At 39.5% G+C, this 15,977-nt stretch overlaps 1 protein-coding gene across 8 annotated transcripts in view; it reads right to left on the bottom strand.

The window, feature by feature from the left end:
• Positions 1 to 15,977, bottom strand: part of ZNF827 (zinc finger protein 827) — a 110,872-nt gene that overhangs the window by 19,348 nt on the left and 75,547 nt on the right. For all 8 annotated transcript variants that reach the window (XR_010071334.1, XR_010071335.1, XM_063336713.1 and 5 more), the window contains exon 8: positions 13,969 to 14,072. Coding sequence is in view for 6 of the 8 variants with exons in the window: in XM_063336713.1 (XP_063192783.1) it covers positions 13,969 to 14,072 (104 nt within the window). In the remaining 2 variants the exon portion in view is untranslated. The remainder of the gene's footprint in view (positions 1 to 13,968; positions 14,073 to 15,977) is intronic.

Genomic DNA, 15,977 nt, shown 5'->3' with positions numbered 1-15,977 from the left:
TTGCGCCAGCCTGGGAGGCATCTAGCGCTGGCAGCAGAGCCCTGTGCCCGAGGCAGCATGTTTGCAGCACGAACGCAGGAAGGGTCTGTGTAGCCGCGCTCTCAGTCACAGCCTGCGTCAGGTATCAGAAGTTATTCGGATGGATTTAATAATACTCTAATAATAAAAAATAAAAATTAACACAAAATTATTGTGCAAATAAAAGAACCCAAGTTCCACTTGTGAGGGGGACATACTTTTTTGGTTTATAAGTCCTGAAAAAAACTGCACATAGTGAGATAGTCTGAATGACAGAACAACTGCAGAGAGGCAGCAGTCTCCTTGCTAAATAAACTTTACCAACTAATGCTCTTTTTTTTTTTTTTCCTCAAATGCATTTGCAAATATCTAACATTACTATGGAGTATGGTAAAAAGCAGTAATGATGATAATTTATGATAATTTTAAATCCTTGATGTGGAAGGAAATAGAACGCAAGTGATTTTATGTATCAGTAGCATGATGCTTAAAGTTGCTCTTTCTAAAAACACCAACCATGAAAGCTGGAAATATTTCAATAAAGGGCTTGCCTGACCCATAAAAAGAAACATTAGTATTGTGCACAGAAGTACTCCAAATGTGCAATGATGGGCAACAACACTTGAAAAGGTCACTGAGAAGTGATAAGGATCTCAGGGTTTGCAAAAAGAATAGAAACATATAAAAGATGAACACAGAGGCACGTGGGAAAACAGTGAAGCCCACTTCACTGCTAAGACGGAGCCCGTTGCTCAAAAATGGACAGTCAGAAGCAGGGTGGGAAAAATAAAATCTGAGTCAGGGCAAAGACATGGTAGGGACACAGTGACTTCAAAACACAAGGCCACTCCCCACCTTCTACCTTTGCATCAAAACTAACAACTATTTTAACTTCACTTACACAACAGAAGACTTCTGAGTAAACAGTGAGGCTTATGATAACCTTCATCTGCATTATAAAGCTTTGAGATTTGCTTTTAATATCTGTATGAAGCTCAAAACGTAAGAAACAACCAAGAGAGAAAATCCCCAGTTCAAAACTTAAATCGGTCGCTGTAAATTCTGTGCAAGGTGGCTGGAGCTGCAGCTTGTATTATCCACTGTACAGCTTTGGCATAAAGCATAAACAGGATTGCCTTCGTGGTAATACAATAAGAAAGAACGGAACAATGTAAAATTCCTGATATATGCAAGGTAAAGCCCTGAGCTGTGAATTTATTGGCCAAAAAGTAGTAGTCATGGAAGAGTCCCTGTAGCTCGTTGCACAGGCTCCAGGAGTTCCTCAATCATTCACAGTTATCACAGGGAAGGAGGTCACTTTGGTTTCATGACTAGAGATGAAATAAGGCAATATGGCTCAGATGGAAACTGGTATATTTTTTTCACTGAGGGAGTTCAGACATTGCAAGAAAGGGATAGGAAGCACTAACAAATCCGCTCCCCCAAAAGCGTTTTTAAAAGCTTACCTGGTCATTGTTGGCCGAGAGAACAATCAGTCCTTTTGGTAGGAAAAAGCTCCATCATCATAACTTTACTTTTTTTACTTGTTTAGAAATAATAGCTATTGTAAATAAAAGTTAAATTCTGCATATATTGTCAGAGAAAAAACTGATAATGTTCTGTCTGTTACCTTTGCACCTATATTTTATTTCAACATAATTCTAGAATATCTTCCTGAAAATATCTCTATGGTAAGTGTAAGATGTGCTATACTGAATTTACATAAGCTTTCTCTAACTCACTCCCAAGCAGGTGTCCCTCGCATTTTGCTCAGCCATTTACACTGCTTGTAACATTTATTTTGGGTGCTACGACATTGAATTCATATGAACTTATGGAAGTATAATTTGCTCCTATGGTTATCTTTAAACCATAATTAATTAATTTCCATAATGCCAATAGATTTCTACTCTTTTAATTTATTTCCTAGAATTCTGCTTAAGACAGACTTCCTAAGAAACACTTTTAAAAATCGGAGAGATTTCTGCACATTTAGGACAGTGCATGCACAAATTCTCCTTTTTTTTCTTTTGTTTTGTCAGTGTGCCAATTTCTACTTGCAAGCCCACATGAAATATCGTCTTTTCTTTCATAGAGAGAAGGTAAAAACAGATCTAGGGCACTTTGCAGGGGCTAACACTAGTACTCCCCATCCAGAATTCAGATACAAATGAAGACAAACTGGCCTTTAGACTACATTTTAATTTTCAGCCTTCTGCATCCTTTCTAGTGAAGCAGAAGAGAAACTGTAAGCTGGTGACCAGAACCCTCAGTGGGGGAATGCAAAATAAAGCCCCAAATGCAGAGTGAGTCTCTCTTCCTGAGCTGACTGGATTGACACAAAAGAGTCAAACCCAGATGAAAGTAACTGCGAACATTCGACCGGATCCACCTTTCCATGTTTCAGTAAGCTGGCAGAGGAAGGCACCACCCTTCAAAGTACGTGGTTGCTGCTGTGGAAAAAAAATTACATAGTTCTTACTGCTTTTATTGCAGATTCCCCAAGTGATAAACAGTGAATCTGCTGTTTCCTTGAAGTCCTTCACTCGCTCTGTTAAGAGCTTCACCTCTCTCCTTGCTCTCACTCTTAACACAAGCACACGCAGCTACCTGCGAACCATCCTCTCCTCCCTTCTGCACTACTCTCCCGTCTGCCTTCTGCTCGGGTTGCATTTGCAGGGCACTAGTCAGCACCGTGACTGCCCCAAACTCAACTAAATCAGCCAGCAACCAGTAGGGCAGGTTTGTACCCTGACTGAAATCATGCTGTAGAAGAAAAAAACCTTCTCCGCAGCTTTGCTTAGATCATTTTTAAACAATGGTCTTTATATATATCTCTCTATATATATCTGTCCAAATAGCCTGATGAATTTTGCATTTAATTTACTCTTAGGCAGACAAATATCACAGAAAACAACCTTGTACCAGATAAGATAGGTGAGGACTGGAGAGTCCCAAGGTAACTCTAAAAGGAAGTGGCGGGAATGATGTGTTCCAATTCCTTTTGCAAAGTGAGAAAAGTCATTTTAAAACCTGTCTTTCTATTTCACGTTGAGCTTGTATTTGGAAAAGTTTCATATTCAGGAAAACAGTCGGACTCAATGCTGATGTTCACTTTTAAAAAAGATTCCCATATTAAGAAAGACAAAGGAGGATATGAAACTTTAGATGGGTTTGAATAAGATGCAGAGTCTAAAACACAGCATGCTGAGTATTTAGAAACCAAAAGCCTCATCTATCAAGTCTCTTTCAAGATACTTAATCGTCATTATAGCGTTGCTACTGAATTTATATCACAGAATTAGAGCTGGAAGGGACCTGAGGAGGCCACCTTGTCTCTCCCTCACCCGGAGGCACACCGGCCACACACCAAACATGTGTGCTTGTCTAATTTATTTGTATAAAAACCCTCCCGTGACAGAGCTTCCACAGCCTCCTGTGACAGTTGTGTCAGCGCAAAACCACTCCTACTGATAGAAAGTTTTACTCGGTGTTTAATTTAAATCTCTACTGTCTTTTGCACCTGTTATTCCTTATTCTGCTCACATGAACATAGGCAAGGTTTATCCTTTTTCTCTCAAAGCTGTCATTTTACATATTTGAATACCATTACCACGTCTCCCCTCTTTTTTTCTCCAGACTAAATAAACACAACTTCTCCAACCTTTACGCACAGCTCGTATTTTCTAAGCCTCTGACCACCGCTGTCCTCCACATTGTTCTTGGATTACAGAGCGCAAAATTCAGGGCTCCAGCTGTAAAGCAGAATTACCACATGTGCCTTACAGACCACATTCCTGACTTCTCAGCCGGATGTTTGCCCTTTCTGCAATGCATACAATGTCAGCTCTACATACAGTGTCTGACCAAGACTAATCCAGATCCTTCCCTTAAGTTGCACTGCCTGGGCATTCATCATTCCCCCAGGCACAGAATTTTGTCCTCACTGAATTGGATACTATTTTCCAGGCTGTTTCTTCAATTCCTCATCTAGTTCTGTCCCCTGAAGTGCTTATGGCACCTCCACGCATGGTGTCATCAGGACATTTCATAAACACGCTTTCTTGTCCATCATCCACGACATTAATAAAAGGACTGGTTAATACCAGAGCAAGCACAGACCCTTCCAGAACTGCATGTGGTCCCTGGGGTTTGACAGCTACACTTAGCGACTTAATTATAGTTGTACCTACTCTTGGTTTCCCTGCTCACTATGAGCATGTTACAGGAGGCAGCGCCAAAAGTCTCACTCAAGAGGTCAAGTTTCTTTAAGGACCTGCCAAGAACTACTGTTAGGCTTCTTTCCATACAAATCTCCAACTTGGTTACAGTTGTCCTTCCTGAAGCCAATTGCTGTTACTTTGTTGTTTTCCCTTCTTCCTTTCCCCAGAAACACTTCATGGTCATTCTTCACCAAGTTTCCTTCTGTCACCTACATCAAAATCCAGGTCCTAAGAACTTGCGAGGCAGCCTTATGTTGTCCTGAATTCGCTTGCCAGCAAAAGACAAGGTAGGCAAAATCCCACATTTCTCATTCTGCACTTCGGATGAGTGTACCTGCTCAGGAAGCCCTTCTCAAATTTGCACGCCACTTGTGTTACATATTTATTTAAAGACATTGATAGCAACAATTATTTTTCTTTTTTAAAAAATCACTTGCTGTTGAATAACTATTTGAGTTAGAAAATCTATCAAAAAGTGATAAGAAATGCCAAAACCTGCCCTGTTTGAAAGGATAAAAAACCCCAATTGCTAAGTTTTATTTTTCCATGGGGGATGAAACAGTTACCTTTGGCCTTTTTGCTTTGGATTTGATGTTGCTAGCGTTTCTTAACAGCTTTTGGTTTGATGGGTGTAATGAATGGGGTCTAGTTTGGGTTTATTCTGAATAAAGCCAGAAGGTATTTGTTCTGAGCAAAATTACTTTGTTCTTCTGTCCCTTACCGTGAGGTTGACACTGCTTTAGGAGGAACAAACATAAAAGCGAAATGAAATAAAAATAAATATTTTTGCCTGTATGAGAAGACTGCACAATATTAGAGGGTAAAAAAAGTTACCCTGTATAAAGGCAGCCCATAATAAAACAAGGATCACAAATTTTCAGATAGATGTCAAGTGCTTTTCAAGACATGGACCTGAACGTGTATCTTTCTGTTTGTCTATTTTAATTAACACCTTTCATCTTGAAGGTCCTGCAAATAATTGGCAAAATAATTAGTGCAGTGACTTCACAAGGAAAAGAAGTGAACTCTGTATGCCCACAACAATTCATGCAAAGTCTTGCTGTTTAGCATGTGTTGTACTGAGAGAGGCACTGCCCGATTCACCAGGAGTTTCCCGTGTTCCTCAGACGGATCCGATCACATTCCCCTTAGTTCCTGTGGGAATGGCCAATAAATACTGATTGTTGAGAAAAATTTAAACATGTACAACGATGTAGATGCTGCACACTTCACTTGTCCTCTATTTTAGCCAAAGAACACACCATGCATATTTGAGCAAGAGGCGATGTGCTGATTTGAAATGGTCTGTTCTGCGTAATAATTTTTTCAGTTCTGAAAGGGACTTTGTTAGTTATGAAGACTGTGTGGCTGCTCAGGACATAGTCACTATTACAGTGTCACAGATCTGCAACACACATGCACTAGATGCAAACCTGCTTGACAGCAGACCCAGAAAAAGCTGCAAGGGAAATGTAATGCTGTAATCGGCTGCAGCCACGTTGGTTATGATCCCATTAAATGAACCAGAAATTTGGAACCCTCTGCTCGATGACTGCAGTGCAAAGCGGTTGTCAAGGCAGCTGGGTGCCTAGCAAAAGAAGGCTGCACCCAGGCAGACGACCATGGGAATCTGAAGACAGGATGCGATATATAAAAAACAAGCTAGAGCCAGAGCTACTGTCACACAGTTTAGCACTGAATTATGTTGAACAAATTCTGCAAAATCTGTCTTGCTTTGGAGAACTATGCCAAGCACAACCCACTTCTATAGCAGTCCAACTATCTCACCTTCCTAGAATCACTTTCCACAACTTGCCAGCTATCTCTCTTGCTGTCAGGCTTCAGAGAGCAACCCTGATGGCTGACAGTCCCTCAGCCTTCTTAGAGTGTGCAAAGACAGAGAGCACAGACCAGTCAATGTGCACCCGAAAGACATTTTTTTTTTGCGTGAAGAAAGAAAGTAAAATGCATGTTGGAGATAACGAACTAAAATCAGTTACTCAAATCAACTTGCCGCTCGTGTCACAAAAAATTTCCTACCATCTCTGAAGCTGTCATACAGGTTGGATTTGTCAGAGGGATCTCTCCTGTATTCTTTCTCATGCATCTGCATGGATTTTTACACAAACATACACGTGCACACACATGCATACACATACACAAAAAGAAGAGTATCTGATTGAAACTTACCCCAGACAGGCACCGGAAGAGGAATAAAATTAAATGGGTGCTTTTGCATACCGAGAGAATCAGGCTTTGCAAGGCTTGGTGAGTACCTACCATTGTGTTTTGCAGGCAGCAACAACAACAGTGTGGCATCTACCTCCAGCACCACTTTCACAACGAGCACATTTCACAGAAAGACTGAGATAGAAATGAACAACAGGTCTGAGTGCCTGATGGAGCACGCCTCGTGTAGTGAATGAAGTGCCACTCTATGCTTTTCCATCCTGCCAGGAAGCCAACAGGGGTCAGGCACTCTCATCATCAAGAAACTGAAGGGGATATCTAATGTCCTGGGTGGGCAGAGCTCATAACTCAGACCAAAACTGAAAGCAAATAAAATGACCATAAGCACTAATAATGGGATAAAGCAGGGGGAAAAAAAATGCACTACATAAGTCAATTCACGTGCGCATGCACTCCCTCTGCAACTATACTGGCAATAAAAATTGCTGTTCCATCACAGGGACAGAAACCGCCGCCAGGATCTTGAAATATTCTTTTAGACTTTCAAAGAAGTCTGGAGTCCAGCAAACAGGATTAAGAGATTGGAGCATCTGTCATACAAGGAGAGCCTGAGAGAGCTAGGACTGTTCAACCTGGAGAAGAGAAGGCTTGGTGGGATCTTCCCAGTCTGTAGAAATACCTAATAGGGCGGAACAGGAAGATGAAGCCAGGCCCTTCTCAGTGATGACCAGTGGCGAAGAGGTAAGGGCACAAATTGAAACACAGGAAATTCCATTTAAACATAAGAAAACACTTCTCTCTTTTCTTTTCTTTTTCTTTTTTTTTTTTTTTTTTTTTTTCCTGAGCATGGTCAAACATTGGCACAGGTTGCCCAGAGAGTCTCCATCCCTGGAGATATGCAAAACCTGACTGGACACAGTCTTGAGCAACAGGCTGACTGCTCTAGGGAAGCGGGTGGAACTAGACTCCCTACCTCAACCATTCTGTGATTCTCAAAAATAATAATCTACAGGTTCTGCTGTCCTGAATGAATTAGAAATCGAATGCTTGTAATTGTTCTCTTAACCCCTAGCTTTCCTTTACAAATTCTAGCATTTAGGACTGTGAAGAAAGTATTCCTAAAGCAAACAGAGGATTACCCACGATTTGAAGTTAGAGGCTTTTTGGCAGGTGTAAGCAAACAACCACGGTAAGAAGGTGTGAATAGTTCTAATTAACTCCATGGGTACATAGCTGGGAAGCTATACAAGGGCAATTTAAATGCCAGCATTTCATCGCTGATCACTTTAGCAGAAATCCTCAGGGCTTGTGCATTTCCCAGTCTCCTATAGGCCTAAGGACATTTTCCAGGGTGACAGAAGTGCCAACAGTCCCCTACACAGAAATCAAACCCTCAAGGTGTCCCTTCATTTCTGCAGCACAGTTACAGCGGTCTCAGGGACAACGTGAGATAAGTTAAAAGTAGGAAGTCTCTGGCAGCAGGATAAAAGAGATCAAGAAGGAAAACTGTCACTGGCAACTTTGAAGAAACAGAAACTATCGTCGTATTCACTCTAACCTCATATTCAATGTATTAAAGTCCTGACTTTTTAAACTAACCTAGTGATGACCCAAAATTCAGAGCTGGTTGCTGTAGATGGCTGCATACAGCAGAAGTTTAGTTTGCTGCAGAGCACAGGAGACCAGAATCAAGCACAAATACTGCTGGAAAATAGTATATACAAATAGCAAGTCTGCAGGTTGGACGAAAAGAGCTCTTGCTATCTACTTTCCAGATGCTTTAAGCCACACAAAATTACAACATCAAGAGGTATATTGACCTTAAAGTGTCTTTAAAAAGGGATTAGAAAGGAAGACACTTGGAAATACTTCATACAAAAGAATGTGGCATCTGTGCAACATGAACAGCTTGATTATTTATCACACTCAAGTTAAAATTCTAAACCCTCAGGAGGTATTTTTTAACTAGAGTCACAGAAGAAAGTAAACAAGATTAAATGTGGTCACAGCCACGTCAATCTCACACAAATGCTGAAATTCCACATGGCCAAATGATATGGCCTTGCCTTCACCCTGCTCACATCCTAACATTCCCACAAACTATTAGAAAAAAAAAAAAAAAAGGAGACTAGTTCTCTACTTCCCTTGATCTGGCTTGCAATGTGGCCACACAAATGTTAGTACTGCTGTGTTGGACAACGTGCAAAGATGAGGCCGAGGAAGCAGGCAGATTTTCCCCTTTAAGTATATACAAGTTACAGTGGAATTACTGCTTTAGAGAAAAGTAGGAGGAGGAGGATGTGAGTATGAACAGTAACAGGAGAAACGTGTACATCTCCTGAAGAGTCCTGTAGTTCCAAACATACGGGAATCTTTGTTGCACTTATTTCAATTAGTTGCATTTACCTTAGTTCAATAAACATAAATATGGCATAATGCCACTAATTACATCATCAATAAAAATACAACTGAAAGTACCAAAATCCAAAATTTTTGCACTATGTTTCCAATTTTCTACAGAACTAAGTATCATGCTACTGATTCAGTATGGCTTCTGGACGTTTCTGAAGAGGAGGCATGGCCTATCTGTCATCTTACAGGTCAGTGAAGAGCATGGAGACACAGTGACAGAAGAGGCCGTGATGCATTTTCAAAAAGGTGCTTGAGGACAGAAGCGTTATTGGCTTTATTTCACTGAAATCAAATACACCAGTAAATTTAGCTCTGGCACCAATAGACAAAATTAAAAAAGCCAGGGCTATTCATGGACTACAGCCCCCCAGAACCTACATCCTCCAGTTCCAAAAGTCTATTTTAGCCACGTGAAATTCACTTACCACAATCAAAATTACAGTTTCGCAAGAACTAGTAAATTTTCACAAAAAGATGGATTTTTTTTTTTTTTAAATGTAATCCTCTACAGATGAGATTGTTTCAATATTTGGCACTGTCAATGTAAATGAAGGAGAATACCAGGTCCTTGGTGAACAGGAGAGAAAATAATAAAATATTATTATACTACACGCATGCATACATACATGGAGAAAAAAATATTCCCAAAACCCCATGGCTGGAGTCTTCGCCAATATTAATGAACTGACCGGAAAAGGAATAGTGAATATCACTCTTCTGGATTTCACGAAGGCAGGTTTGATTTACAGAATGAGTCAGTGTGATCATGGAAAACTATTAAAACACATTAAAGATTGGCTAAGGGTCAGGAACGCCAGCATTAGATCAAGTTTTTAATTTATCTAGCAATCCGGACTGAACTATGTATTCTGACATAAAACTAAATTCTATTCTGTCAAAAGAAGAGTCTTATAAAACAGAAGATAAAAATGCCCTTTTAAGTGACTGTTTGAAATTAAAATTTTCATTTCTTCTCCCTACCTTTTGCTAGCCAAAAAAGGTAATTTTGCTATTCTTATAGGGGAACGCTGAAATTACTGAATTGTTTTGGGTATGACTTTATATTAGATATGACTTCGATACTATGGTAATTTTTGAGCAAAGTGTGTTTGAGTGATGTAGACATCAATAGTATTTTATTTTATCTCAATTTTTGAGTAAAAAAAGAGCTTATTTGGACAGTAATAGTAATACAGAAAAGTGTAATGTAACTACAACTAACCTGGTATGGTTATTAACATACAGAATACCTTAAAAAGCAAGGGAATTAGTTCCCCAAATCTATCCAATACTTTTGAACCATGTACTATAGGAAATTACTTATTTCCCTTCTCAGAATATTAAGATTATCAGGGAGTTACCATGACTTCTGTGGGGCTGCCGAATACCTTTCTGACAGCTGTTGGAGATTTCATTGTCATTTCCTTGGGTACCAGACTTAAAAGCTGTTGCATGAGAATCACTTCTCCTGCCTGTGATACCGCTCTGATCAGGATTACTTCACCTTTATTTCAGGGCAAATCCATTGCTATGTTGTTATTTATTTTGGGGTTTTTTTTTCCCCCCAGTAAATACCCTGAGATCAGTGCATTGTTCTCACACATCTTTTAATACATCTTTCTAATTATTTCATACTCCTTGGGGATCTTCTATACTCAATGCACTACAAAGAGTGCTTTTCCTCTTATATACCTGATCTTGCAATTTTCTTATAAACTGGCTATGAAGAGAAGTGGTTTGTGCTGAAGAGGCCACTAAGCGGAAATCTCAAGGACTGAACTTCGGACCAAGCGTACTTAAAAATCATAGAATCATAGAATGGTTTAGGTTGGAAGGGACCTTAAAGGTCATCTAGTTCCAACCCCCTGCCATGGGCAGGGACACTCTCTTTAACAGCTTCAATACAAAAAATCCCAGCATTGCATTAATGAAAGCAATATCATCAATATGCAGAAATTTCAGAGTATTAAAGAAATAATCTTGAGAGCTAGAGTAACAATTCAAATTACGAGGTCATAGAAAGCAGGAACAAGAATTTCTGTTGCATGCTGAAATCATCAGCTGACATTGTAAAGGAAAAGAAAAACATGTTACTATTTGATTAGCAAATGAATTCAGTCATCAGCATGTTGTAGTTACAGACTGGGATTAATCAGGAGAGGCATTTCCAATATACATATAGAAGATTGCATGCCGCTGAAAAAGTCATTGGTAAGACCTTCTGTAAAATAGCATATATACTTCTGATTACTCGTATTTGCAGAAATTAATTTCCCTAAACAGAGGCAGAAAAAGTCCATGATGTCCGTCAGGAAATGGAAATCCTATTATACTAAAAGAGACTAAAAGACATTGGCTGGCTTACTTTTTGAAAATGAAGACAGGATTAGGGGGATGTAAGATGGCACATCAGATGGTGAACATCACAAGGGAGAATTATTATCAAAGTTGAAGGACAGCATTGGTGAAACAACAAAAGTAGAACTTGCTGTGAATAAATTCAGGCTGAAAAGAGAGTGGTCCCAGCCCTTCGGAGGGGTGAGCTTCTGAAACAGTGTCCTCATACAAATAATAAGGACGAGAGTTTTAAGATGGATCTTGATAACGAATAAGATTACATAATGCTGTTACCTATTATAGAAAAGAATTGAATTTGACACATGAGATATCTTACTGTCCTGTGTTCCTGTCACTTTTCCCAATTCCTCTGCAGCTAGGGTGCCAAGAAGTCTGCAGACAGAAAGTTGGCAGGAGTCTGGGGATACAACCACCCATATTGGTGCTCTCTTGGAAAGAAGCACTATGTACGTGTGGTTCCACCAAGGCCACCTAGACCAACTGGCAGTGAAGGCTTCCTCATGCCACTTTGCCTGCCTGAGTCAAGCCAGGTCGCAGAGAGCCAGGACAGAGCAGCAGCTCAGACCCCACGCTTGTTCATCAGACTCTGCTAGCTGGGGTGACAGTGGCACACAGTCGCATTTTTGAATATGGGCACTGCTTAATGAATACTCTTGGCCATTAGCAGTTAATCCTCTTGGATTTTAGTTGATGACTTGAAGATGACACTGGACTGGGAATTTCCTGTAATTTTCTTAAGCTGTTCTTTTCTACTTCTTACTATCCTGTTTCAGGGATGAAGCAACCCAAGCCAAATCTCAAGTGAAGACATACACACCATTTATACACGAGACACCACATACACATTTCCACAGCATTTTCTGTTACATCCTGTTGGCCTTTACAATGGTTTGTTACTGTTCCTTTCTTTATGCTGCTCTCTGCAGGGATAAAGCTTCTTCTGAGCTATCCGTAGCACTATATAGACTATTTCTTCTTGCAAGGCTGAAACTAGTAGGAAATCTACCTGGGGGTATTCTGCTGTTCTTTTACACGAAGACCACATTTGTAATTGATTAAAAATGTAAATCATATTCCTGGTGCTGCTGTGAAGCTGCACTTCAGGTCCAAGAATTTATTATGAAGTTGAGAAAAATCAACATATTTGGAATGATAGGGTTGTTCCAAAAATAAAAATGAAGCAGAAACTGTCATTTTTGATTTTCAGTATACATGCTGCTATTACATATCAGAGTCTTATAATCACAGAGCAATATGTATTATAATACACAGACCTATCAAGGTAATAGTTATATTCTATAAGGCAGAATATGGGGCAGCATAAACATACAAAACCCAGTTCCTCAGAAGCCATTCTAACACTCCAGGATGTCCTAACCAACTAGCTATTTTACATCTTTTAAGCAGAAGATTAAACGTGTCACCAAACCCATCCACAGTTTTAGCTGCCTCACTTAAAATTAAGTCTTACAGAGCATTAAAATTCTTATACATTCATCTTGGTATGATGTAAGAGCATTGCTGCTAGAGGCCATGTCCTCTGAGGTATCGAGCACTGCCTGAGGAGTCTAAGAGTTCTCGTCTTTCATCTGGGCATATGCATATTCCATGTTATGCCAAGGTCAAATGCCAGGATTGAAGCGCTAACCTGGTTTACATTTTAATACTTAAAAGCACCACGCCTGATCTGGTTCTCCTCACCCTAAGTTACAAAATCCACTGCTTCCTCGCAAAAGTGCAGCTGAGGCTAGCCTGAAGACCCTTGTCCTTATGCTACAAATTTTCTTCTTCTTCCTGCTATGCATATTTACCCTTAGACAACAGCTAGCTCTTAACCTCATCTGCCACTTCACAAGCTGTCAAATGACTATTCAAGCATTAAAAAAAATGAAGGGTCTGTTAAGTTGTAAATTAAATGACAGTCTATAGCTGAAAATTAGCAGTAACGTGCCCAAAACTTTATTGATTGCTAAGAAAAGGTGAATAACCCCCCCTATGGCTGGCTGTGTAATTACTGACCTTTAGAACCCAAGAGCTATTAATTTAAGAACAGATAGCAGTGAACTAGCAAACGAGTTATTTTTCAACAGGACGGTAAAGGCACGTATCAAGTTTTTGTGTGTGTTCAGTGCCACCTTGAATAGTATTGTTATATGCCTGTATTTTCCATTTTAATGCAGAATACATCCCAAGCTACACCTGGACATAAAATGCCTGTCAACTAGTTCAGAAGATCAGTGGGAACGTACCCATGGATACCGAGGCCTTTCAGCACGTTTTAAGAACTCTCCATCCTTCCAAAAAGGTTTCTAAATTACTGTTAAAGGCAGGAAAATTGTATTGCCAAGCTCAGCCACTCTGATACCATGCACTACAAACATTTCACCTGTACTCTGAGACATGGAGATGGAAACGGCCAGTAACAGGAGAATAGCAGACAGTAATCTGACATCAGAAAAGTTCCTTTACATATGGGAGACACACACACACAAAACCCCCATCTCTGTTAATACTGCGGAGTTTAATCTGTTATAGACTCTTGTACAATTAATGGAAATAGCAGTTTAAAAACTATTAACACAAATGATTCAGCAATAATTAACTTTTTCCTTTTTCTTCTTAATAATAAGCACTTGTGATGAAGAGGGAGTTGCCTTTTGACAATGCAAACTACATTTTAAGAGCATTGGTCAGGTGCTGGAGTTTACAGTAAGAAAATTTTAAGACGACCATTATCCAGAAGCAATGAAAGAAAAAGGTATCTGACCTGGTGCAGATGTCCTTCCATGAAGAGTAGTTTCATTAGGCAGGAGATCTTTTGAGTTGGAAGTGAACGGTGATTGTCTAAATGTGTCCTCAGAAAAGAAAGGGCTATGGGAAAAAATAAAACATCTTCTTGTAAACAAAACAGCAGGTAATGGAAGAAGTAAATATGATTTTTGACGCTAACATCTTAACGTTATAACAAATACCATCTTGTTAAAAGCCCCGTTTCATTTACAGAATTCATGCTGAAAGATATGCAGACCATAAGTCAAGGTGTGGAGAAGAGGCACGCTTTAGTAAAATTGCATCTCAGAGTGAAAACTGAAGTGCTCATAAAAGGCTTTTAACTATATTTCAGTATCTCAGATTTGAACTATTCACAATACAATATGGATCATTAAAATTAATGCTTCAAAAATTTGTATTCTACTGTCATATCTGGAGAGGGCAATCAGGAAAGGTGGAAAATATTACTATTTCATAATCCAAGGCATATAGTAATTATTTTTAAAACAAAATTTTTCAAATTTTAGGTTAAGATGCTGAATAGTTCTCTTTTGGCGTGGTATTCCATGAATGAAATTAACTCCATGAGTTTGATTTTTAAAGCACGAAACAATTCATATAAGCTAAGTGAATGGTTACTTCTCAAAGAGTATTAAGTACAAAAATTATCAGCTACTTGACTCCAAAAAGCACAGCATGCTTTGGTTTTAATTAACAGGCAGTAAAAACTCAATTTTAATAGTGAATTGGCATTTCTGTATTTTTTTGTTTTCTTCTCAAAGATCCTAACAGAAACAAGAATTCCTTGTCTACAGTACAGAGAGACATCAGTAAGAGATACATCAGCAAATTCAAAGTGGGAAAGGACGGTCTTTCTTGGAAAGCTGTTTTCTAAGTCAGTGTATTCCATCCGCATGCAAATTACCAATTTCTTCTAAGCAAAATGAGAATTACGTTAAATCTTATCTCTCTCATATTGAGAATCCTTAGCAGGCTGCTGTATAGTAGATGTTTTAAAGGTGCAGGACAGGAGGCCAGCTCATTTCTGCAGCCTGTTCTTACTCAGTAATAAAATCCAACAACCTTTGCAGGATAAAGAAAGTAGCATGAGGTCTCACGAAGCATTGCAAGTGGGTAGTCCAGACCCAGAAATATGTGCCAGCAGCACCAACCAACCCAAGGTGTCAACGTAAAGAATGGTACTTGCATAAGTTTTCCCTTATAGTTTTGCTGCAGAGAGTGAACAAGGTGTTCTCCACTGAGTCACTTGTATTCTTAGTCAGATCTCTTCTGCCTTTGGGAAACTTGTTTGATAACTAGTTAACTCGATCATGTAACACTTTTGGCAATTGTGTTATTTACTTTCTCAGTAAGTTTTTGGGCCATTATTCATTTTGTGCTGTTCCGTATGTGACAGCTAATGGGATATTTTGGTATTTCTACAAAAGTTTGAACAAAACCATAAACACAGCCAACATTAGGTTGTGCTGAAGGGTAAGGCATGAAGCTGCCCCAAACCTGAACAGTTCAGTATATGCAGATTGTCTGAACTATGCATAATACTCAAGAAAACAAGTGCTCAGGATAAAACAAAACAGCTCCAGCCCACATGTGCAAAACTTAACTTTTTCCAAGACTCACACTCCCACTTGGGGGTGACATAATATAAAACAGACTGAGGCTGTATAAAAATATGGCATCGTTTATTGCAACATTCTTCTCACTGGCTTAATAATGATTTGAAAGAAAAACACCAATGAAAAAAGTTTTATTACTGTTGTAACTCTTCAAAATCTTGTAATCCGCTCAGGTTTCCACGTTGGCCTGCCTGCTTGTGCCTTAGATTCAGTTACTGGGACAGTGGTCATTGCTGGTTCTAAGCAAAATGGATGATGCAGAGCTTATCTATTTCAGGCTAGGCCATATATCATGAGCCGGTTGCTGCTGAAGACTGCATCGCGTTGTGGGCCAAGGATTTCCCTCTCCACCAGCGGCCTCCAGGGA

Source organism: Chroicocephalus ridibundus, chromosome 5 (assembly GCF_963924245.1).
Source record: "Chroicocephalus ridibundus chromosome 5, bChrRid1.1, whole genome shotgun sequence".
In the NCBI taxonomy this organism is placed as follows: Eukaryota; Metazoa; Chordata; class Aves; order Charadriiformes; family Laridae; genus Chroicocephalus; species Chroicocephalus ridibundus.
The sequence above is the reverse complement of the archived record's forward strand: the minus strand, read 5'-3'. Positions and strand labels throughout refer to the sequence as shown.